The 23,773-nt window shown below is 36.9% G+C and overlaps 4 protein-coding genes across 5 annotated transcripts; 3 read left to right on the top strand and 1 right to left on the bottom strand.

Annotated features, from left to right (window-relative positions):
• The first annotated feature begins 2,115 nt into the window (after window positions 1-2,115).
• On the top strand, window positions 2,116-3,717 carry LOC121050951. Its single transcript, XM_040512547.1, has 2 exons — window positions 2,116-2,246; window positions 3,006-3,717. Exons 1-2 carry the CDS (start codon window positions 2,152-2,154, stop codon window positions 3,469-3,471), a joined length of 561 nt encoding a protein of 186 aa, XP_040368481.1. The 5' UTR covers window positions 2,116-2,151; the 3' UTR covers window positions 3,472-3,717.
• Window positions 3,718-6,497: 2,780 nt separating this feature from the next.
• LOC112189078 lies at window positions 6,498-7,735 on the top strand. The gene is made up of 3 exons (XM_024328352.2): window positions 6,498-6,658; window positions 6,955-7,124; window positions 7,398-7,735. Exons 1-3 carry the CDS (start codon window positions 6,634-6,636, stop codon window positions 7,533-7,535), a joined length of 333 nt encoding a protein of 110 aa, XP_024184120.1. The 5' UTR covers window positions 6,498-6,633; the 3' UTR covers window positions 7,536-7,735.
• A 1,020-nt stretch (window positions 7,736-8,755) lies between these two features.
• On the top strand, window positions 8,756-13,819 carry LOC112189416 (hornerin). 2 transcript variants are annotated; one of them, XR_005806313.1, is made up of 9 exons: window positions 8,756-8,958; window positions 9,048-9,077; window positions 9,173-9,351; window positions 9,581-10,547; window positions 10,678-10,752; window positions 12,137-12,212; window positions 12,301-12,366; window positions 12,963-13,133; window positions 13,424-13,819. XR_005806313.1 is itself a non-coding variant. In XM_024328755.2 (4 exons), the coding sequence occupies exons 1-4, from the start codon at window positions 8,877-8,879 to the stop codon at window positions 9,695-9,697; spliced, it is 408 nt and encodes a 135-aa protein (XP_024184523.1). In that variant the 5' UTR covers window positions 8,786-8,876; the 3' UTR covers window positions 9,698-9,879. The 2 variants fall into 2 exon arrangements, 1 of the variants encoding a protein (XP_024184523.1); XM_024328755.2 differs by lacking the exons at window positions 10,678-10,752; window positions 12,137-12,212; window positions 12,301-12,366; window positions 12,963-13,133; window positions 13,424-13,819 and having other exon boundaries at window positions 8,786-8,958; window positions 9,581-9,879.
• A 7,009-nt stretch (window positions 13,820-20,828) lies between these two features.
• LOC112196971 lies at window positions 20,829-23,306 on the bottom strand. Its single transcript, XM_024337478.2, has 4 exons — window positions 22,611-23,306; window positions 22,080-22,317; window positions 21,816-21,909; window positions 20,829-21,357 (listed from the first exon to the last, which is right to left on the bottom strand). The coding sequence occupies exons 1-4, from the start codon at window positions 23,024-23,026 to the stop codon at window positions 21,083-21,085; spliced, it is 1,023 nt and encodes a 340-aa protein (XP_024193246.1). The 5' UTR covers window positions 23,027-23,306; the 3' UTR covers window positions 20,829-21,082.
• Window positions 23,307-23,773: the final 467 nt, after the last annotated feature.

Consider the following 23,773-nt stretch of genomic DNA (forward strand, 5'->3'; position numbering starts at 1 on the left):
AATACTTTGCATAGAATAATTTCCAATAATACAGAACTTCATAATTCAGGATCTACTAGCTTCATTACATTCTAGTTTAAAACTATACAACTTGGAAAACTTTAATGCATAGAATAAATCGATATATTTATGAATGATATCAATGTTACTTACACATTACATCTATATACCCTAAAATATCCTAAAAAGGAATATATGGTTAGCGTGGATTTAAAATTTCTCTTTATGGAAATAAAACTTGGTCTCTAAAGTCTTGAGCTAACCTCTTTAACTCCCGAACCAATCCATGTGCACCACAATAAAACAATAAGATTCCCTATTCTAAGTCTATGAGCCATCAGACCAAGAAAAAGCAGGTTTTATTATGTCAATACAGATTGCTACAGTCTTATGACTGAAAAGGATACTAAATCAGTGAGGTTGATATATATACTACAATCATTGTTATTTAACAACAACCTGGAATCACAGTTAATAACACTACACCTTAAGATGGCTAGACCATATATGTGCAAAAGAAGATAAATCCATTCCATTCATAAGTATCTAGAGGTTTTCTTTCCTAACAACTTTCATAATAAGGTACTCAATCTTCCAGTTTCAACAAAAGAGAAAAGCATTAATGACTCTGTAAATCAGAATTTTACCTTGTGTATGTCAGGATCAAGAATATTTAAATCTGACACTGTTTTTCTCTCTACAGCTTCCAGCTCTTCGGGACTCATGAGTAGCTTGGGAGCACTGGCTAGGATATACACCATGTAGAAAGAACCAGCAAATCTGTGTTTTTACAAAGAAGCAGTCAGATATGTTTATGTTAAAAATAGATGGTCTTTTGTTTAGTTTTGTAATCCTTTTTTAGGTTTTTTAGTGTGAAAGATTGATGTGTCTTAGAGAAGGTGCCTACACTTTTTTTTTATAATTTATGATGGTATAAAAGGTCAGCAACCTAAGGATAATATTGTGGAAGCGGCTAATGAAGGAGAATATTTGGGAAGGATGTTATCGAGACATCTAGAAAGCTTAGGTGTGAAAAATCTTAGATTTAGTATGAAAAATCTAAATCACTGAGGTGAAGTTAGGTATCTTCCATTTAGCTGATAATCAGGGTAAGTATATACATACCTTTGCCAAGAAAATAAAAACTGTTTGCAAAAGATGCTTACAGAGCCTGGGACACTTAGCTAGCTAGAGGGTGATGAAGGTAAAAACATCCTCACTTGCTGCAAACCTGAGTTTTTGACCTCAAATATTGAGTCCTGGTTTGTGGTGAAGAAAATGGAACCACTCCAAAAATTTCGTCAAACAGGAATAACTTGAACATTACCAATCCGGTTGCTAACTACCAGCCACTGTTAGCCATGCCTAGTATTGATACTGTGAAACTATGTTATAGTAGGCTAGCATGTTTCAATGTTCTTCAAAATAATTTAAGGTGGGTCAGAAACTTTTTAGGACTAAAAGTGAAAGATGAGTATTGAAATTTACAGAAACTGATCTTGTAAAAAATTAAACCGTTAGTAAAGATGTTACTGTGGCATTACTTTAGACTAAAATGATTCTAATAACAGATAAAAATTAAAACAATTGAATATAGCTAGGCGCGAGACTCATTGTAAAAGTTCTTATGCTTGACTAAAATAAATTATTGTAGATAAGTATTACGATTGTAGCTGAGTCCTACGATAAGTATGCCTTAGTTAGAATCAGTAAGGAAGGCATGATGAACTGAGGCATAATTAAGCAACGTTAAATATTTGAAATACACCGAATCTATTTATTTATACTGGGTAAACCTTGTGGAAGGCTTCCACTACATTTGGGTTCAATATCAGATAGTTCCTGGCTGCCCATTTCAGAAATAGATTCCAACGTTTCAAACAGTGAATGTTGATCTTGATTCTAGAAAGCTTAAAAGTTCACCGTAGTTGATTTTGAGAATGGGTAACGGTGAATGTTGACGCTGATTATCTGCTGGACTTGATAGAAGTTAGTCTCCCGGAACAGACAACAACAATGGCAAAGCCGTAAATAAGTCAAGAAAAACTAAGGGCAAAACCGTCCTTTCACTCAAACAGTGCTTAGCTCCAGCGGCTTTAGTATATGTATACAGGCTCCGCCGCTTGTCACACGATCTCTATCTCCCCGCCCATGGCTGGCCGTTTGAAGCAGCTCATTGGCAATTTGCTGAAGCGAAGAAGCAAATCCGAGCCATTATCCGGGTTTTCCGACAAGCCGAAGAATCTGTAAGGACCCGTTTGGATACTGCATTTGAATTTGAATCTTTCTTTTGCCCTGTATGTATATTCGAGTTTGCGTTGGATTAGAGACTGGGGAGAGAGAGAGAGAGAGAGTTTTATTTGTTGTTTTCTTATAAGATATTAATATGTAAAGATCCTCCTTCCTTCCATATCTGTTTACTTAATCCTGTCCATCAGTAGTAGCTGTGTTCGGATGTGTTGATTAGTACATTGTTTGTTTGTGAGAAATTCGGAGATCAAATCTTCATGTGGGGTTTTAACAATGGGTTTCTTGCGGATCGAGTTCATTGGCATTCTGTCCACCTCCCATCAATCTGGATCGTGATTTCTGTGTTGATATGGAGATATATGGAGGTGGCCGGGCATACTGCCAACAAAACTCGATCTGCTAGCTGGAGTCTCTTTGTAAAAGCTTCGTGATATAAATTTACCAGCTTTGCACCACTATGAAGTTTTCTGTATGCATGGTGATCTCTTTTTTCTAGCTACTACCTTAGCTGCTATGAAAAAAAAATGAAGCTTAGTCTATCAGATCAGGTGTATGGAAGTTGTGGAACCACAAGCTTATATGTATCCTGCATTCCTGCATAACTCGGTTATTTTTTAGAGCATGCTGTCCATCATCTTATTTATTTACTTATTTAAATTTGGGAACCCTAGTTTTCATTTGTGATCTGGGTCTCCTTTGTTATCCTTTAATTTAACATAATCTTTACTTACCCTCATCCTCAATAAAAATTGCAGTTGGACCCATGAAAATATTGAAGAGTTGAGGAAGACTATGAATGAAGAACAGGTACAAAAGCTGTTAGATTTGAAGCTTCATGTTACGTTTGATCCTGACATGCCTTTGGAAAAGTATGAGCTGAGTTACAATCCAAAGGACTTTGAGCTAGGACACAAGGAGGGAAAGCCAAAGGGCAATGAGGAAGAGGTGGAGCGAAAGGCGAAGGAAGGGGTTGTGGAGCAAAAGGTGGTTAGGCAAAAGGCGAAGGAAGAGGTGTTGGTGATGGAGCAAAAGGTAGTCAAGCAAAAGGCGAAAGAAGAGGTGGTGGTGAAGGAGCAAAAGGTGAAGGAAGAGGCGGTGGTGGTGGTGGAGCAAAAGGTGAAGGATGAGGCGGTGGTGGTGGAGCAAAAGGGGAAGGATGAGGTGTTACCTGATGAGTTAGAGAAGAAGGCCACTGATGCAGCAGCTGCAGATCATCGTTGAACAAGATCCATGACAATGGCAAGCTCATTGGGCTATCAATGACAGACAATTAGATAAATGACTTAACCTATGAAGTTACTGATGTAGGCTCTTTCATTTTAGGTGATGAAGTGATGATGGATGTTTGTAATGCTCAGACGTTTACCTGCATTGTATTATATATCGTGTGTGAACTTTCAACTTCGAATATCTTTGTACTAGTTTATCTCTGTACTAGTTTTAAACGCCAGCTTCTTATCCAGGTCCCATATGATGTAGTTTGAGGTGAATTTAGTTATGCCATACTCCTGACATTGCCATATGTTAGGACTTTGAACAATTACTCCAGCACATTGTATGTTGGAAAAATGAAAATGAAAAACTTAATGCAGCACATTGGCATCCATATCAAATTTGCAGAAGCAAAGGCTACTTGCCACTTAAACTTGAAAGCCCAAATAAGGGACAAGCCCAGCTAGCCAGTTCCAACTTTCCTGATCTCAAGAATGATAAGAAAAATCTTTCCACATAGGCTTGTCAAGCTTCAGTAATTTATGGAATTTATATCATGGTATATGTTCACAATATACTTCTGGAATGTAGCGATTAATTTGGCTCTTCCATGGAAATGTAAAATTTCAAAAACATGGAACTCTATTATTCTAAATAAATGATGGGAGAGTAGCGATCTAGAACTTTACAAAAATATGTTTCATTAGGTACTCCTAGTCAACGTCAGGATGAATTAGTGCATTCTTGTTTCAAAGATTAATCGTCATCCAAATCTTACATTAATTAAGTTTCCAAAACATGAATGCGAGAATTATATGGAAAGATTTTATGAGGTAACTTTAGAACTAATTCTTTTTTTGGATAGACTTTAGAACTAATTCTGTTTTTTTTTTAATAAAAATTGATATCATTAAGATCAATAGCCGGCAGACTGCCAATCGCTAAAGTCTAATTGTACTTACAACAAGATAGCCGACAAGAAAATCCGGAAACCCTATTCTAAGCAAAACATACTCATTACAAGTCGAGGATTTTGTTTTTCTATTTGAGTTGAACAATTTGTGGGTTTTGAAGTAGTGGGAAGCTGAGATTTAAGAGCAATTAATTGAATTCAATCAAGCATGATTCGAGTTGTGTGATCCGCAGTCGAAAAACCCGATCAAAAAGAGATGATTAACGTCCATGAAACTTCAGTGCATACATTTAATTAAGTTTAAAGAGATGTACAAGTTCTTTGTCTAATCGAAAATACAACGTGGTGTGTTTAGATCAATTTGCATTTGGGTATTCAACAGATTATCATGTCGATTGGTTGACCTCTGTGTAATTTCTCGGAAACTGACTTCAAGTGAATCATATCATTCCCGAGGTATCAGGCAAGGTGTGTTACTGCATTCCTTTAATGGCCAGATTTCTTTGTAAGTACTAACGTTTACTCTATATCATTTTGGGTTTTCCTGAATGAATACTTTTCAATGTTTTGCATGAATTTTCATGATTGCTTGAGAAAATAAGAAGAAGAAGAAGAAGAGGAAAAGGGTTGGTGCCTGTTTGTTCATTTAAGCATGATATACTTCTTCATGATAGTGTCCTCTTTTAGTTTTCCATAATTTTTGCTTAACTGAAGTCCCCTGATACATGGAACTTGACAATTTTGTTCTTCCAAGTGCTTTTCATAACTGGACAATGGAGTGATTCAATTAACTTTGAGCAATACAAGTTCTGCTATTTCTATCAGGTTAAAACAACTATCTTTATGATCTTCACTAAGCCAAACTACTATTTTATACTATCACAAATATATGAAGAGTAATTCCAGGTTAAGATGAAGTGGTCATCGAGTTCCCTTCTGTAATTTCTGCAGATAAACTATGTAAATAAGTGTGGATATTTGGTGGTCAATTTTCAATGTCTGTCTGCCTCACTTTCTCTGAATAATGTGAACTGTCCTCCATTTCTACAAGTTTAGTAACATCAAGCTTTTATGGTCTTTACCTTAACTTTATAAATGGTTTTCCTTTAATATTAAATTCCTTCATGTTTGCTACTTTGCTTCAATTGAAATTTGTTCTGGTTGCTCTTCCTTGCAGGTTTTATAGCTATTATTCCTGACTGAACTGATTTTTTTCTTACAACATCTGCCTTCAATGTTTGTGTTTTTCTTTTTTTCCTTTTCTCTCCTCTTTTTGTTGGCTATTATTGATTTTACTATAGCCTTTTTTCCTCTTTTAATTGTGCCAGTGAATAATTTTGTTTTGTATCACAATTGCTATGAACTTTAGAGTTGGCAGCTACTCTTCTATGTAGTATATCATCCAAAAATAAATATTTGAAAACATTGACAGTGTAATTGCTTGGTGCAAGCCAAGTTATCCCTCCTGCGGCCCTGTGCAAAGTTAGGCTAAACTAAACTCACACCCAACTATTTTGCAAAGCTGTTTGAGGCTATATCAATACAGAGAGAAACTGAATGAATAATCCGGAGTGAATTACAGAATTGTTCATTTCTTATTTGTGTACTTTTGATGTTTATGAATCAGAATTAGAGCATATGAGTTTTGTATTAGTATTTCATATTCTGCATGCCTTTTTTTTTTTTTTTTAGCAAACAATGGTTTGCATACATTTGAACAATGTAAGTGGAGGACTACTGTCATGAAGATATTTTTTGTTCCCTACATGGCAATCTTTTGTATTGAGATCATATTAATGAAAATGGTGTGATAACTAGAACTAGGTTGAGACAATGAAACTTAACTTATAAAATAATTTCAAACGACTTCATTTCGTATATCTTTTATATCATTTAAGCATAAATTAGTTATTTTTGTTAATCAAATTACAAAACAAAATAAGTTTCTGCCCCGCAGCATTGCGCGGGATTCGTTTCTAGTTCTTGGTTAAAACTGAAACCTTTACTTTGTTTGGGTCGCAAATAAGCTCATGGTTAAACTTTGGCACGTGACCGAGATTTCACGGTAAAGATTGGGCTGCTGAAAGAAGAAGGTTTTCTGGACCAAACTGAAAACAACAGCCCAACTTTAGGAACTATAAATACGAGCCATCTCCTGAAAGGGGAATTCTGGAAAAATTCACAACCCTAATTATTGGCATCCACACTGGAATTCTGTTCTAAATAGCTAGCGGCTGTCGAAACTCGAAACTTTGAACATGGGTCTTTCGCCCTCCCTTCCAGGTTTGTGGCGACCTTTAACTTTTGTTTAATTTCTCGATCCGATCGATGTAATCTAGGTTTCTCAAGTTGGATGATGTTTTCTGGGGGGGAATTAGAGTTGAAATTTACGTTCTTTTTTGTCACCACTGTGTAATGTTGGTTTAGAATGAATTTAGATACACGGCTTGCTGTTCATAATGACAATCGTTTAGCTCTAGTTTTCATCCTTAATTTTGAAGAGGTTATCTTTTATCGCATCAATATATCCATAGCTTTAATTTAATATCTCTACATATTAATGTTTTGAACATTGATAGCATTAACTCGTAGTCAGCGACAAGATGAGCTTGTGAAGATGTGTCCAGGTGGCAATGCTAAGGTTACTCGTCGTCCAAAAACAAATCCAGATGGGTCTGAAATTGTTTGCAGAACAGATTATGAGTTTCCTGATTTGATTTGTGACAAATTTATCAAGGACCTCTACAAGGTATATATATGTATATTCAGTTACTCTTTGTAAAACTCAATATATGTGGATGTACATCTGCTACCTGTATTGCAAAGTTTCTCAAATTGGACTCTTATTATGTTTGATCTTAACTCTTAGGGAAGCCAGGGTCTGAATACCTTTGCGATCAGTCGTAAACAGATCAATGATTAGAGTAATTGCCGAGGCTTTACTACGTTATCATGTTGCACTCTTGCGTGAACTGCTGTGTAATAGATGCGCAAACTAATTTTTCCCTTTTTTCCTGGGCAGGCAATGCGATTGGGTCCTGAATGGCAGGTAGGGTTCTATCGCGATCAGATTCAGCAATTTTGTGGTATTGATGTGGACATTGACAACGCGATAGAGAATGGCTCTGCTACTTCCCCTAATTTGGTTGAACAAAATTGACTACGTACTCTGTGGATCCCTTTTGTGTACCCTGTATTGCATTTGAGATGTTGTTCAAAAACTCCATTTGTATATCAGTTAAATATCATTTCCCGCCGTATTATGAAGTAATGTGCCAAGATCTCATCCATATTGTTGACCAATCTTATTTCAATTCTAATTTTAGTCCACACTATATGAGTTCTGAACTTTTGATCAAATATGATGGGAACTGGCCATTTGTTTTAAAGCCCTTTGGGACAGACAGCTTCTTTTTCTCTCTCTTTTGGGGGCAAAGAACACATATATATAGCTTCATCAAGGAGATTCTTGAAGAAATGGGTTGTTTGTGTAACCTGCAGAGTGCAGACTCTGCGTACCGCCACATGCTCGGGTTAATATTCTGTTACTGATAATTTGTGAGTTCAGTTGGGATTGATAAGCACGGTGCTACACTGCAAGCGGAGTAGGAACCCCAGTTTTCAATTACTGTCTTTAGATGTTGAAGAAAGTGCGTGACTTTTTTCAACTCAAGTCTGTAAATTCTTGCATCAGTTTAAAAGCCTGAAAATTATTCCTAATCTACCCCTCCCTCACTCTCTATCCGATAATTATAATACATGCAACTCTCTATAGCGGATTTTACCATGATCTCTCCTTTTCGTCTCCAATTCAGAATATGCGGATTTTTGTTTTGAAGTATTTTTCTGAATCATGCAGTTTGAATACTATATTACATACGACATTTTAGTCGAGCTGCTTTACCATGACTTGGTCAATCCAGTCAAGCCTTCCCCCAGCACATTAACCAAGATGTTATACATAACTAGTAAGAGAAAACCTCACAGGTTCATTAGCTTTTCAAGAATAACTAGTGTTACTGATCTTTCCCAAGCACATTGTTTGGAGAAAAGCATTTCTTCATGGAGCACACCCTATGGTAAGTATGGTTCATTGATGTAGCGCCTTCTTGTTGAGAAACGAACTTATCATGGAATTATACGTTTGATTCACAAAGTTTGCACCCATATCGATCACTGTTTGAGATTTCAATGCTTTGCTTCCCCTTGGCCGTGTCAAGAATTGAGACATGAGCCATATTTCAATGTGTGTTATTGAGGTGACGGCCCAAACCCAAGGATGGACAATATTTAGGTTTGATTGTTTTTATGTTTTTATTTTTTTATTGAAGAAGGCTTGATATTAATTGTGTTCGTTATTGGTGGAAAAAGTAACAAAGTGGAGACCAGAAAGCAATGTCATAAATCCGTATATAAACTTGAAAAGGGCGACACAAAATTAGGAAATCAAAATAACCCTCTTTTGCCCAAAAAATACCCAGTGCGCAGAGCTTCCATCATTATGGGTCGCGGTCATGGTCATGGTCATGGTCATGGTCGTGGTCGCCGTTCACGTTCACGTTCACGTTCAGGTTCAGGAGGAGGTTAGTATTCGGCAGTTAAATCTCTCACTGTCATTGATCTGTAGGGTTTTTGGGTCTGTAGTGTTTTGACCACGTTGTTATCTTTTCAGGATCGCATTCCAGAAAATCAAGTGCAGCTGGTATCTTCAAAATTGGTCTTAATTCGTGATTTGTATAATAATAATTACATATATCAAGCTAGCTAACTGGTTTCCTTGATTGATTCCATAATTAGGTCCTCGATTGAGTCCTTGCGAGCAACAAGAGGATCTTGTCCAGGGTTATCCTGGCGCTACTGCTATCGTTGCTCGTCCAAATTCACATGGGTCACACGGATCTGGGTCTGGGCGCGGGTCTCTTGGTGATGAGTATCCGTATGAGGACTGCCAAAGATTTCTCGATTACCTTTATGATGTACGTTACTTCTCTCAACTTTGCTCCTCAAATTGTATGCTAAAACTTTAATCCTATGTTCTAAGATACAATTAATCACCCAACACATATGATGCAACCAAGTAATCATCTTCTTTCAAGTAATTAGCTTAGCTGCTGGCTTCATCAACCTACCTATTGTTGTTGCATAATGTAATTAATTAGCTAATATGGTCAGATTTGTCAATGAAACCTATTTCCTGTTGGACAGGCAACACGTTTGTGTGGGAGCGATTGTACCAGTGCTGTAGCAACTCGCAGTTACGTAGAGCTCTTTTGTGGTATTAAGGTGTTACCTGATGAGTTAGAGAAGAAGGAAGGCCACTGATGCAGCAGCTGCAGATCATCCTTGAACAAGATCCATGACAATGGCAGACAATTAGATAAATGACTTAACCTATGAACTTACTGGTGTAGGCTCTTTCATTTTAGGTGATGTTTGTAATGTTCAGACGTTTACCTGCAATGTATTATATATATATATATCGTGTGTGAACTTTCAACTCCGAATATCTCTGTACTAGTTTTAAAACGCCAGCTTCTTATCCAGGTCCATATGATGTAGTTTGAGGTGAATTTGGTTATGCCATACTCCTGAAAATTGCCATATGTTTGAACTTTGAACAATTACTCCAGCACATTGTTTGTTGAAAAATAAAAATTAAAAACTTAATACAGCACATTGGCATCCATATTCTCAAAAACTTGAAAGCGCAAACAAGGGACGAGCCCAGCAAGCCAGATCCAACTTTCCTCATCTCTATCTCTAGGGTCAAATTTTCAAACTTTTACCAAATTGGCTCCAGCTTTTCTCATCTCCATCACTATATATAAAGCGAGGAGAAGGGTCAAATTTTCGTACCTTTACCCAATTGTCCATAGTTAGAATGGGGTGGAAGGAGCGTAAAATGCAGAAAAGATGGAGAGAAAAAGAAAGGACGCTTCTGGATTGTGCCGTTGCGAGTGGTAGAGAGACGGAGAGAGTGAGGGTGTTGCTTCTTCTGGATTCTGCCCAGGTCATCAAGGACAAGAAAGGTATTGCTTCTTTTTCTCATCTGGGTATTGCTTGCTTTTCTGGGTTCGTGGTTATTTGTGGTTGCATGTTCGTTTTGCAGGTGAGACTTACCCTTGAGGAGCCTGAACCTGAAACCAAAGGCTTTGGAAATTCAATTTTGAAGGTCCGATAATGGTTTCATTCTCACTCCTTTGTTCACTCAGTTTCAGTCCCGACACATTTTTCCTCCAAACTACACGACCTCATTTATGTACCGAAATATTCTTACTTGGAAATCAGTATTTTTGATTCAGGTCCTACAGTTCTGCAGTTTTCTAAGGTTGAATTGCTCCCAAAAGGCTTGGAAATCCGGTTTCTTTTCACACAAGGTATGACCTTCTTCAACAATTTCAGTTGCTCTGTTTGTATTTTTCTCCAGTTCAATTTTGCATGTAAATTCTCCTCCGAACTCAACCATGCTCTACTTTTACCAGTTTCGGATCCTCGACTTTTTATGCTGTTTCCCTCAATCTTATAAATACTTCCCTTTCTTTATTTGTTTGCTGTTGCCTTCATTTGGACTTTGTTCTGTATTTATTTAACTCTTAAACTAAGGAGATATATCATTTGTGTTTATCTACTGGATGTGTTGTTGTAAACAGCATCATGGTCGCAGAGTTTACTGCATGATTACTTTTATTTGTTGTAAATAGGATCATGCTCTGTGAGTTACACATTTTGTTGCAAGAGGCTGTTCTGTGTTTGTACTGTTGTTGTGCCTTTTTGGTTAAGTTCAGTTGTCAAATAGGTCTGCATGTCTGGAAATGGATTGGTCATAAACAGGCATATAAAGGCAGCAATATCTCAGAGCAATCAATTTGGAACAGTTTTTATATATTTTGATCCTGTTTGCAAGATAGGCTGCCATCAATCACAATTATATATAATAACTGAGTTTTGTCTGTTGAAGGTCTTAATGTCAGATGTTATGTGTCTATTGTTTATATGTAAGCTTCATTTATATGCACTGTGATTGTGGAAGCCCTGAAGGTGGTTAGCTTGCAAGGAGTTGCCTCAATTTTGGTTGAGACTAGATGCTGTTATATGAATCTCTTTAATATGCTTATCAATTCAGTGAAGCATCATGCTTGTCAATTCAGTGAAGCATCATGTTGTTTTTTTTTTTTTTTTTTTTATCTATACAGTGTTCTAGGAGAGTGACATTATGCTAAAGCTTTTATTGGTTTTGTTATCCAAATACTCATGTCATTCATTCGTCAAAATTGTGTAATGGAATCACTTTAAAAGATTTTTTCCAGAATTATCTTCTGTAAGGGCTTCTATTTATTTTTATTTTTTTTCTTCTCTCTCTAAATAGAGAATATGGCATAGCAGCTTGGATTTGTAACTTTAAGTACCAATGTCAATTTAGAGACAAATCTTTAAGGGCTGAAGCAAGTCCGCAAACCTGTTGTGTTTCACTTTCTCTATTTGGACCTTTGGGGTGTAGTGGAACACAGGAGGTCGTAAACTTTTTGAGTTTAGTTATGGTCTAAGCTCAGTGTTCAGATTGGTTTAGATGGATTTAATTGCTTTGTACGACAGAGGTGGTAAGTGTGTGTTTGGGAATTGTCTGTGAAATGAAAGTGCTTTTGGGTTTAAATGTTTAATGTGAAATGAATTTGGAGTATGTTATCTGCATTGTTTTGCTGGCTTTGAACATTATGATGATAGTGGTTTATTTTTACTGTAACTAAAAGTATGATATTATAGGTCAGTTCAATCCATTACACAAAACCCAGAAGCGAAAAGTATGATATTCTGTTGCCTGATTCCAAATTCTAACAAGGTACTCTGCTTTGAAATTTTCTACAGTTTTTTTTGTTTTGTGTGGTTTATCTTTCAAATGAGTGATCTGAGGTTTTGTTTTTGTTAAGACTGATAAGGCTTCAATGCTGGATGAAGCAATTGAGTATTTGAAGCAGCTCCAGCTTCAAGTACAGGTCAGATGGTTTTCACTTTTTGGGATTATATAATTCTGTTAGCATTACAAGCAATTGCTTTTAATATGTTTACAACGATAAGTCATGTTGAGTACTATGAACTTTTTAGCTATGCTGTTGATTTTCTGTTTTGTAAGTTCAAATTTTGAGGGATTATATTGGTGCTATTATTGTTACGTTAAAAAAGTGAAGTTTGCTCTGAAGCATAGTTGAGTAGCGATTATTTTGTTTGTAATTGAGCAGACTTGAAATTAACAGAGCTTTGGATGTTAGTTTTTTCCTTACTCTTGGCTAACCACTTAAACGTTAATCTCATTATTGCTTACATAATAATCCTGTCTAAAGTAAGGTGCATTAGTTTTGGGAAACAGCAAATAGCTCAAAGAAGCTGAGGATAGCTCAGAATCGATGAGTAAAATAGAGGCAGATGGATTATTTGGTTTTCTGCCAGTTTCTGGACCAGTCAAGTTCTTAAGTATGCATCTGACTATTTTGCTGGCTAACATTTCGAGCTTATTTCTTTTACTCCTTTTGTGATGACTTAGGTTTCCATGAAGCAATTTCATTCTGTTTTATTTGTTGCTTATTTGTTGCAGGTTTTGTTCGGAATCTAATTGAGAGGAAACAACTAATTGATATTGTTAGATGCATTTGCATCTTCAAGTTAATCAACAAGTTCCCTGCTGTACAACTTTTAAAAGATCATGTGCATGATGCAAGAAACTGCCAGTGAAATTTGCAGGACTAAGTTATCATTTGGTGAAAGGGTACAAGCTCTTCCTTGGATATTTTTCATAACTGCTTCTTGAATGGATGAATATAGGACCAGCAGCTTATAACCTCCTTTTAGAACTACATATGCAGAAACAAAACTTTTACATTATGTGTTACTATTGTGCCACATATACCTAATCCAGTTTCTTAGTAGTTAAGAGAGACTGATATGCATTTTTTTTTTAATATTTGATGCACTTTGAATCATGATGTGCTTACACAGTTAGCAAATAGATTGATTATGCAATTTTTGATATTGGGATGTAATGGATTTTGCTTGCAGGTTTGCGCTTATTACTACTCTTCCTGTCATGGATTGGTTGCCAAGACCATTTGCTCTTTTTTGTAATGTTAATGACTCCCAAAAGGCAATCAAGTAGTGCTGCATTTGAGTGTTGCAGATGCATATCCACTGTTTTTGTAACCAAAATGGATCAACACCCACGGTTGCCAGGGCAGCCTTTTTTTTTTTTTTTTTGTAATAAATTTAGATATTTTTGCAACTTTTTTCATCAAAACCAACCTAATTATGATATATTATGTTGGTTAGTTTGTAATAGGTAATAAGGGGAGAGGAGATTCATTAGCGCCTTAGCGGGTAGTTTTAGCTATTTCCTTTATCAATGATATTAGAGTGTAATTTTATTAGCTTCATGATGACTTCAAGATGACAGCAAAGTTTTTCTACTGGAAAATGTATGAATCTTTGGTTATGTAACTTATATATACCCATGACTCGAGTGTAATGTAGATTATGCTTTTTCACATACTTCACTTGCTGAGTTTGGTTATGATGTGTAATGCATAATGATAAATAAAACAAGAATGAATTGCACACGCGAGCACCGTGCTTCTGCAGTATTCTCAAAAATGATAAGAAGTATCTTTCCCCATAGGCTTGTGAAGCTTCAGTGATTTCTAATTCCCTAAAGAGCTGCATTGCTGACTCTACCCGAGTACAATCCATTAGCATCTCACCTGCATCAGTGTTTGAAATCTGGAAGGCAAGAAATTTCGAAGCTCGCCGAATGGTCTGAAATGGAATGAGACGGCGACCTTCATGCACAACCGGCTTTTCAAATCCAAATCTCCCAGAAAGTCGATCGAATAATAATTATTAGAATCTCAACTCTTTCATCTGCTAGCGTAGGTGCTTCATTGAATAAGAGTGTTGTTTCTGCATTCTATTGCCAGTCACGCAACTACCCATGGGCATGGAATGTTCGATTGCTACAGCATGAATACCACAATTAGGGAAAATAGGAGGAGACCATATGCTTTTCCAGTTTTACTCTTATATAAGCTATCCATTGTTGTTACCGAATTTTATGCTACAACTCTCCAAAGCAAGTCTAGAACCATTGCAATAAAATCTAGACTCGTTGCACATCACCAAAATAACACTAACAAACCTGACAAACCTAGAGGCATGCATGATTATGGGATTGATTTAGATGTATGTATGAGGTACCACTACCTGTCATGTTCTCACAATCTGGGCCTTTAGATCACACTGGATGGACGGCTTGAGTAATCCAAACACATGCTAAATAGTGTCTACAGGTCCATTCGTACGTCCACAGTTCCACACCACCACTATCATCTCTCCTCTCTCTCACCACAGTCTCCCTTCACTCTCTCTCTCTCCCAACGCCCCAACAATGGCACCCTTCCATTTCTTCAAAATCTCTGGTTCCCTCGTCTCCGGTCTCCTAGCCCGGCGGACGATGACGGAGCCAGATCTCAAACCAACCCCCTTTTTACCCTCGAAAGTCATCCATGCCAAAATGAACCCCATATTTGGTTCTGCCCAAGTCTCCATGGTCAGACGCCATGTGAGAGAGCTCGCTGCAGCTCGGCCACCAGCTTCCCAACCGGCTCTACTGAGCACACCCTGGGTACATCAGCTGGCCCTCCTGCTTGCATTTGCGGAGGTAGCCACGTACACCGGGTCTATGTTGAAATATCTGGCGCAGGAGACAGCGCAAGAGGTGGAGAAGATCGGCGACCAACGGGGAGAGAAGAAGGGTGTTGCTGCTGTGGTAGAGGCATTTCCGAAGGCCATCCGCAGAACGTATGAAGCAGCCAAGGCAAAGGAGGATTTTGGAAACGAGCTGGAGTACAATGAAGAGCTCGAGCAAATCCGGGAAGATCTTGCAGCCCTCAAGAAATCAGTACTGGCCATCTCAAAATATTTTGAAGCAATTGAAAAGCAGCTTGGGTGAGTAATTTTTAGGTTTTTTTCAAATTTGTTCTTTTTGTTTTTTCTTGGTTTGGGCTAGCTAACGTCTTTTTTCATTGCAGGATAATCGATGAAAAAGTGAATGAGTTGATGAAGGTGGTTAAGGAGACAAGGTGAATGATATGGATATCATTTCCAGAAAGAAAGCACAGATTAGAGATTTTTGAGTTTTTAACATATGATTTGCATCTTTGTAATGAATGGGATGATTATGATTTGCCTATATTTGTTTTGTTATTGTTGATTTCCTGTTGTTTTCTTATTCTATAATCTAGCTACTTTAGAAATAATAAAATATATGGGCAAAAGTCCTTCATTGACCCAAATTGAATTATAGTAAATAAGTCAAATGAAATCCCCTTCCATTAGAACTAGTTAGGAAAAAATAGACAAACTTGCAAAAGCATCCTCACTTCTTCAGGTCCAAAAAAATTGAGGACACTTACAAGCAATAAGCACACCCCTTGTATAGTTTGTTAAAAATGCTGGCTTTTAGGCAACTGAGCAATGTAAAGAAATGCAAAAGATAATAAATGCAATGGGACTTTGGGGTGGTACAATTGTTGGCGGGTCACTGGCTCTATGTAGGGCTGTCACTCTATCAGTTCGAATCGGTTATAGGTATTATCAACTTTAAAACCAAATTTTTCTGTTTTAAAATTGAGCTACCAATTACCAACCAAAATTTTTGGTTTTTGATCATATCTACCAAATTCGGTATTTCGGTATTACTAATTTTAGAACAACTAATTTTTTGTAATATAAATTAGAATGAACAAAATTAGGTTTTTCAATTTTATAACCGTAAACTTTATATTTATCTACTAATCATAGCTTTCTTTTGTATACATGACATCAAATTTTATCTTTTTGCAATCAAACTAGGTTATTTAACCATCTTGGACTAGGTTACTCAAAATACATGTACTATTAATTATGCAGTATATTGAGTAATGTTCATACTATTATGAAAATTTTTATGTTTATTTCTTAATATACATGTATGTGTATTGAAAACAATAATATATAAAGCTAATATTTAGATAATCGGTAGATTCGGTATTTACCAAAACCAAACTAACTTTTTTAGTAATTTTCGATTTCGGTTTTATCAATCTCAGTTACCAAAAAGTCGGTTTACCAAACCTAAAGTATCGGTTGGTATTCGATCGGTTTGGTAATTACCAAATTAAGTGGCAGCCCTAACTCTATCTATATCTCCATGGTGCTTAGCCTTAGTTGTCACCCTCTCCTCTCTTTTTTGACGCTTCTGTTCTCTCTTTGTTCTTAGTCCTTTTTGTTTTGTAGTAGAAAATGGAACAATCTGATTGGCCAATTTTGGACCAATAGAGCAACTCCATTTCCCCCTTAATCCAATAATGGGTTTGTTTGGTAGTGGGACCTCGGAGGGTTTTGGACTTTAGGGTGTAATTTATTCTGTCCCTGTGTGTCCCCTTTGACCTAAAAAAAAAAGGAAAAGAAAATCTCAGAAAATCAATTTGTTTTGTCTTAGAGTAGAGTAGGGCAGCAGGTATAAGAGGACATGGCAGATGTTGTTGATAGTGACCACACCATTTCATTTCCAATGCATATAGGGTGAATTACTTTCTGTTGTTACCCCCAGTTTAAAGTTGATCTTTTACCAGCCATAAAAAAAAAAGTTGATCTTTTACCCGGGTATAATTATCATGTATCGACTTATGATTGAGTTGACATTAGTCGACCTCATTTAATTAAAACTTAAAACCAACCGCCGTAGTTGGTGTCTCAAATATTCATCAGTCATCAAAGATAGCCATTGTAAAACACGAGCATAGATTATTAGATATAGAGTTAGATTGAGTCCGTAAATAAGGAAATAGAGGCATTCAAATCTTAATGATATTAGGGTAGATATCAAGTTATGAAGCAATATAGGAATCATGAAATGACTGATTAATCGAGGAACAACGGAAAAGAGTAAAAAACTTGATGAAAATCATGAAGTTTTTAAGTTCAGAGCAATATAACTTTTATTTATTAAATCAAAATTATAAATAAATAAAAAAGCAAAAGAAATAATATAGAATTAATTCGAGGGGATGAATCTTGAAACAAGACATGTACCATAACAACCAAATGAAACTGGGCGGTTTGATCAAAATAAATTGTTGTTTTGACTAAACAGTTATGGCTAATTTGACTGTTTGTTATGACTAATTTGACATTTTAATTTTATTTTGAATCGACTAATTCGGTATATTTTCCACATTATACATACTTCTATTGTGCTTCTACTTTAGGAATATGATTTTTTTCACGACAGTTATGATAATCTCAAGTGTTACTCCTAATTTGGCATTTTTAAAATTCTAGAGTTTTAGGCTCGATTAGCAAAGGGCCCGAAAAACTTTCGATGCCATAAGAATACAAACCAAAATGATAGTTGCTATCTATTTCATGCCATATAAGTGGGATAGAGCAAATTAAGCTTCTTGATAGACAAATTACACTAAAGCTTGTAGATGGGGGCATGTTTTGGCGGGAAAATAGCCCGCTCTGCTTGACTGCTTCGGTGCTTCCTAGTCTAGTCTCTACTCTCTAGTGGGGGAAGGGGATCAGGTGCAGCGAGCCTACAATATGGTTTCAATGCATCTGATAAACGACCCAATGGGACCGTCAGGCCGTGTCAGTAAGGTTGATAGGAACCTAGGCTGGCTGAGCAGACCCTCGAAGTGGAGTTGAACACAGAAAAGGAAAAAGCTTTTCCTGACTCCAGAGGTAGACCTCCAAGTTTTTAGCTGAAATAGTCAGCTTCAAAATTCAAATTTTAAATCAAATCCCTAATGCCAGTATGAACTATGTTCATATCTACCTGATAGGGACTGGGCTTTAAGCCTGTATTGAGCCTACGAGGATATCTCCTATAACAGTATCATTCTGACACTAAAGCTAAATAGTCTAAAACTAAATAGAACGTAAAATTTAACCACTTTTAACATATTTGTGAATAAAAAGCCTCAACATGTATATTCTTGCTTATATAGTAACAGGGTTATATATACAGTTATATACCCTCTTTTCTATTATGTCTTAGTGAAGTAGGAGATGAGATTTGTGGTTAGGTTAAACTGACTATAACTTTGTTGAGTATTTCGGGCAAAAATATCTTACTAGCGACGAATGATTCAAATATATTGAAACTAATTTTTTGAATGAAAACATCTGATTCTGCAGTTACAACGCCTATGTGGGAGCAATTGTCCGCCATGATCCAAAACAAGAATTGAGACCTATGGTCTTGAGGTGTGGCCGGAAAAGTTGTTGAATAACTCGATTTTCGTTAGCTAGAGAATGACTCAAATTATACTGCTCGGTACGAATGTGAAGAGAGGCTTGGTCCGATGCTGATATGTAGTTGCCTAAACCACGAACGTATTTGCAGTTGATCAGTTATGAAGATTGACATTTAACATGCTATTCTAACTTTTAAGATTGATACATGCTACATTGAATTATGATCCCAAAGTTTTATGCTCCATTTTACATTAGTAACATTACCGTGACCCCTTAGTGTTGTTGTAAAATCACTCAATAGTATAGCAAAAAATTTGGCATGAAGTATAAGGGAAGTATAATTCATAGATCGAAAGAACGAAAAGGTGTAAAGGATGGGACTTGGCTTATAATTGTAGTGGGAAAGTTGAATATCACGTGTCTTATGATAGGTGCAATCAATCCCCCCAGCCCCTCCCCCCCCATCAAATTTTCATGGCCCCATTCCTTCTCTTTGTGTCTTGAATCCAGGATTCCAAGTCCTTAGTTGCCTTGACTGATTTGAGGGTATGGTTAATGAAGGGTTCTTCGTGATCCTGTGGTCCAAAAAAAATATTGAGAAAAAAAAAAAAAGATGTATTACTTCTGGGAGAAGCTATTTACCTGAAATGGAAAAACAGCAAACCTGCAACCAAGTTTGCAGCAGCAAAGCTAATGATGCAACCAAGTAAGTACTGTTGCTAGTTGACGACAATGGGTGAAACTAAATTTGAATCACAAAACATCAAAATGCAACGGGACTGAGGCACTGAGCGAGCAATGGTTTAGTACAATTGCTGACGGCGGGTAACCGGCGACTTATCCGCCGGTCTTGTCTCTCTCTCTCTCTCTCTCTCTCTCTCTCTCGCTCTGTGATATGATGCTGTCACCCTCTCCTATCATTTTTGACGCTTCTGTCCTTCTGCTCTTTCATTGCTCGTTAGCCATTCGGTTCGTTAGGGTTTCCCTCAGACCCACGTGTGCCCTGCTCCTTTATCATTAGCGTACAACGTAGCTCCTCTTTTTTGTGGTTAGGTTTTGACGGGGGCCCGATTTGAGGGGTGTCAACTGAGGTGGTTGTCTCAATCTCAAGTCACCACCTTTTGGAAGAGAAAAAAGGAGCAACTGTTTTACCGGGGGTGAGGTATTATTAGTTTGGTTAAGTTAGAGTATGAATGATAAGATTTGCAATTTCAATTTTCAGTACAGTAATTTAAGATTACGAAAATTTCATTAAATATTGATCGATATTTACCAACGGACAATCTCCAAAACCGATTTACCATCTCTTCTCTAAGATTTTGATCAAATTGGGAACCGACCACTTATTTTGAGTTCCAAGGACTGTAGGTGATACAGCAAGAAATATTGTCATCCTTAAAGAGTTCTTGCTGTACTGTTATTTTCAGAATGCGTTTATTAGATGAGTTTTTATTTTTATTTTTGGCAAGCAACTCGAGAAACTATTACAAGAAGAACCCAACAAGGCCTTTCAAGAAAAACAAAACATCAAGGCCTAAATGAGCCAGACAAAACAAAAGAAGAAGAATAACACAGCGGGCCCAAACTAGCCTAATGCATAAAATGAAAGATCCCATGATATATGCAAAGAATGAGGGAGGCTAGTCAGGCTAAACATGGAGATATAACTGAGCAAACTCCCCGAATTCCGAGCTGCTTAACAACTTTATCTAACGTTTGCTCAGTTATATCTCCATATTTTGCTGAAATCTCAATACATTAAATCAGTAATCTAAATTCAGTAATGGGAGGATTTGGTAAGAATAACCTAATCTGATTAAGCTGAATCAAATTAGGCAGACCACAGAATTAACAAATTTCTTTGCTCCAATGTCATCGAAAAAAAAAAAATTTTATTTGCTCCAAGTTTTGTTTGAGTTTTGGTCCCTGCCTTTCTGGACGGTCTTTAATTATATATAACAAATATACCTGGCTCTTGTTTTCTTTCTACTCTTTTTTAGATTGAAGAATGAACAACTTTCATTATGTGTGTAATGAAATACAAAAATTTCTACTCTTTTTTAAATTGAAGAATGAGCAACTTTCAACGTGTAATGAAATTGAAAAAAAGAATTATCAGTAGTCCTGAATTACACAATCAAGGATGAAAATCCAATTCAAACCGAGAAAATTTACCAAGCAACAAATTGAATCACTATATCTGGCAATCAAATGAAATATTCAATCATCCATGCACTAGTTTAAAACACAGCAAATATTCCATAAAGCCCCATATCAGAAATCTGCTGACTAATGTGCCAGACTTGGACATTCATAACAAAGCATCATTTGAAACAGAAGATGTGTCAAAATACAGTGCAGCAAAACACTTTAACAGAAAGCAACCCATGTGGAACTACCACCTGTGATGTCGACGGATTATGGTCAAGCACTGTGGGTTCGAGTAACCACCACAACCAAGAGGACCATGACAGAGAGCATGACCGATGTTCTCAGCCTCTCCTCAAACAGATTACCAGCTTCAGCCTTCGTCTTGCCACTGCCTTGAGGTTGAAGCAAGTGATCAAAAAGCTTGGTAATGTTCTCTATTACCTCCATTACCTTTCCATAGGTATTTTGAAAGATCCACCTCAAAAAGTTTGTTGCTGTACTGTTATCATCAGAATCCTCAGATGAACTCTGGGAACTATTGTCTTCAGCTGCATGTGCAAAGAAAGTTTAATCATGTATTTCAATGAGCCTGTAAGTAGCGACTAGTGACAAGGAATTTCATTTCCCAACCATTACATGGTTTTCAGCTAGTTTTATTGGAATTAAATTAATTAATGACTGCATAATCTTCGCCTATTGAACCCACTCAAGTATTTGCAATGGAAAAATCAGCACGGAAACTATTAAGACCTGATTTCTGGTTCTTGTTCTAAGCTGCAAAGTTCATATTATTTTCAGCAGTACTTACATGTGAACATTCATAATGAAGCAGGCGACTAAATCCAGGAAGAAGACATCAAATCCAGGAAAAAGACATCAAAAATAGGCATTATACGTAACATAGAGTATGAAACTTATAAAATCGTGTTGCAGCACCTCTTTTGTAACACAGAGTACAATACTTAGGTAAGTCTTATCAACTACAGTCATTGAAATTCATACCAACCTGTATAGAAGGATTCCCTCAGCTCCCTCACCACCTCATTATTCATCACAGCATCCCAAACTGCTCTATCAGATGACAATGAAACCACCATTCTCTACACACAAAAAATACCCTTTATGACATAATCATACGAAAATGCAAGTGAGATTCGACAACCACGCATAGATACTAGTATTTTGAATCATTTGTGCGATTAAAATTCAAAAACACAAAAACCAATATGTCAAGTGTGTTGCAAAATAAGGGTCAACAAGAGATAGGGACCTGAACAGATGACTCATTCTGCAATAAACTGAAAGCCTCATAAACTCTTTGACATCCCTGAGGCTGGGAATTACAAAGGTAAGCAGAAGGCTCCATCCAATCTGATTCTGTCCCAAATGAAGATACTCGCTGCACCGAACCAGAAGCACTCAAAATCTGATCAGCTACATCCTTGTCCAAGTACTCGGAACCAAATTTATCCCGGACGAACTGGGGATGATGAGTAGGAGTGAACACCCTATTAATGTAAAAGCATATCAATTTAACACCATCTCATGAAAGATGACAGTTATAGCGTGAAATGCAATGTCAATATACAGCAAATTGTGCATAATTCAAAAACCAAAGATCATAACCAAGTCACAAATAGTACATATGACCAACTTAGTATTTATATAGGGTATGTAGCAAATCATATATATGTTACAAAAGTACTACTCAATTAGCCAAATTTTGTGATCATAGTATCATACATACAACATTTTGGTTCATATAAATGAATATAAAGAAAGAGAGAAAGAGTGGTAATACTGTTGAAGAGCAGAAACAGCATTGTGAACTTCATCTCCAGAAGGAACAGGTCCAAGAACAAAGTCATCAAGAAACCCATGAGCTTTCTCAACATCTTCACTCCCGTCCACAGAAACCCAATCGAAATCATCAAACTGAGGCGAAGTGGGCCAGTTGGGCCCGCCGGAACTCGCAGAAACGTGCCCACAATTCGGAGAGGTAGGAGAAGAGAGACAGAGGTTACTAACCGAACCGGGTTTCTGGGTATTCCTAGAAGCCGAAGGACTAGTAGCAGTCGTGGTGGTTGTGCTGGTGTTAGAACTCGAAGAAGTGATGGGTTCTTGGATTGCAACACCGGTAGTTCTAGTCAGCGCCGCCCTGCTGACTGAACGGAACATACTTCCTCCGCCGCCCATGCTTCTGCCGCCGAACATCATTTTGACTCAAGAAACTAGAAACTCTGTGGGTGTTTCGGTGTTGCTATGTAATCTGAAACCTTGGGAGGCCTAGATTAGATTGCTTGGATCCCTTTACGTTGTTGGGTTCCGTGTCTCTGTCAGTTATTAATATTCTCGTGCTTTATGGAATTGATGCTACCGAAGAAATTTGTGGATAAGATTATTATAGAAACGGAGGGGGAGATGTGTTTGATTGGCGTTACACTTCTGCTGAGTGTAAAACAAGTTATGGTTCGTAGTAGTGGAGTGGTGGCATTCTGTGGTGTGTAATTCATCTTTTTGTTTTCCCGTTAATAAAGTAACATCCAAGGTCTCTATCTAGAAATGAAAACGAAAGAAAATTTGAGCTGCTCACGCTATTAGTCGCATTCCTCACGGAAGACTATACTGTGTAAGTGGAAGTTCGTTAATTTACGAAGTATTAGTTATTGAAATAAAAATTAGTAGCGGTTTGAAAAGAGGAATTAGTCTTTTGATGTAAGGGCATTGTGGAAGGAAAACATGGCTAGACAATTCGTCATACATTGCTAATGAAACAGAGAATTCGAATTTACGCTTTATGCTAGGGTTAAAGGAAGTTTTGTGCTTAGATTTGGTTGTTATGAGATGTGTGTTTCCTTTAACTTTCTGTTTTGTTTTTGGTATACTACATTAATTCACAATGTGCCGAAAAAGAAGAAAACTAGAATTCATAGACTCTTAAGATTGAGAAGTTTAGTCTTATAT

This window comes from Rosa chinensis, chromosome 1 (assembly GCF_002994745.2).
Source record: "Rosa chinensis cultivar Old Blush chromosome 1, RchiOBHm-V2, whole genome shotgun sequence".
Lineage (NCBI taxonomy): Eukaryota > Viridiplantae > Streptophyta > Magnoliopsida > Rosales > Rosaceae > Rosa > Rosa chinensis.

Bases quoted from the DNA above. Each gene is read 5' to 3' on its own strand.
- LOC121050951 (XM_040512547.1), top strand. From the start codon at position 2,152: ATGGCTGGCCGTTTGAAGCAGCTCATTGGCAATTTGCTGAAGCGAAGA. The intron at 2,247-3,005 runs GTAAGGACCCGT...TAAAAATTGCAG, and splicing joins TCCGACAAGCCGAAGAATCT to TTGGACCCATGAAAATATTG.
- LOC112189416 (XM_024328755.2), top strand. From the start codon at position 8,877: ATGGGTCGCGGTCATGGTCATGGTCATGGTCATGGTCGTGGTCGCCGT. The intron at 8,959-9,047 runs GTTAGTATTCGG...TTATCTTTTCAG, and splicing joins ACGTTCAGGTTCAGGAGGAG to GATCGCATTCCAGAAAATCA. The intron at 9,352-9,580 runs GTACGTTACTTC...CCTGTTGGACAG, and splicing joins TTCTCGATTACCTTTATGAT to GCAACACGTTTGTGTGGGAG.
- LOC112196971 (XM_024337478.2), bottom strand. From the start codon at position 23,026: ATGATGTTCGGCGGCAGAAGCATGGGCGGCGGAGGAAGTATGTTCCGT. The intron at 22,318-22,610 runs GTATTACCACTC...TTACATTAATAG, and splicing joins GCTGTTTCTGCTCTTCAACA to GGTGTTCACTCCTACTCATC. The intron at 21,358-21,815 runs GTTGGTATGAAT...TTGCACATGCAG, and splicing joins GAGGGAATCCTTCTATACAG to CTGAAGACAATAGTTCCCAG.
- LOC112189078 (XM_024328352.2), top strand. From the start codon at position 6,634: ATGGGTCTTTCGCCCTCCCTTCCAG. The intron at 6,659-6,954 runs GTTTGTGGCGAC...GAACATTGATAG, and splicing joins TCTTTCGCCCTCCCTTCCAG to CATTAACTCGTAGTCAGCGA. The intron at 7,125-7,397 runs GTATATATATGT...TTTCCTGGGCAG, and splicing joins TTATCAAGGACCTCTACAAG to GCAATGCGATTGGGTCCTGA.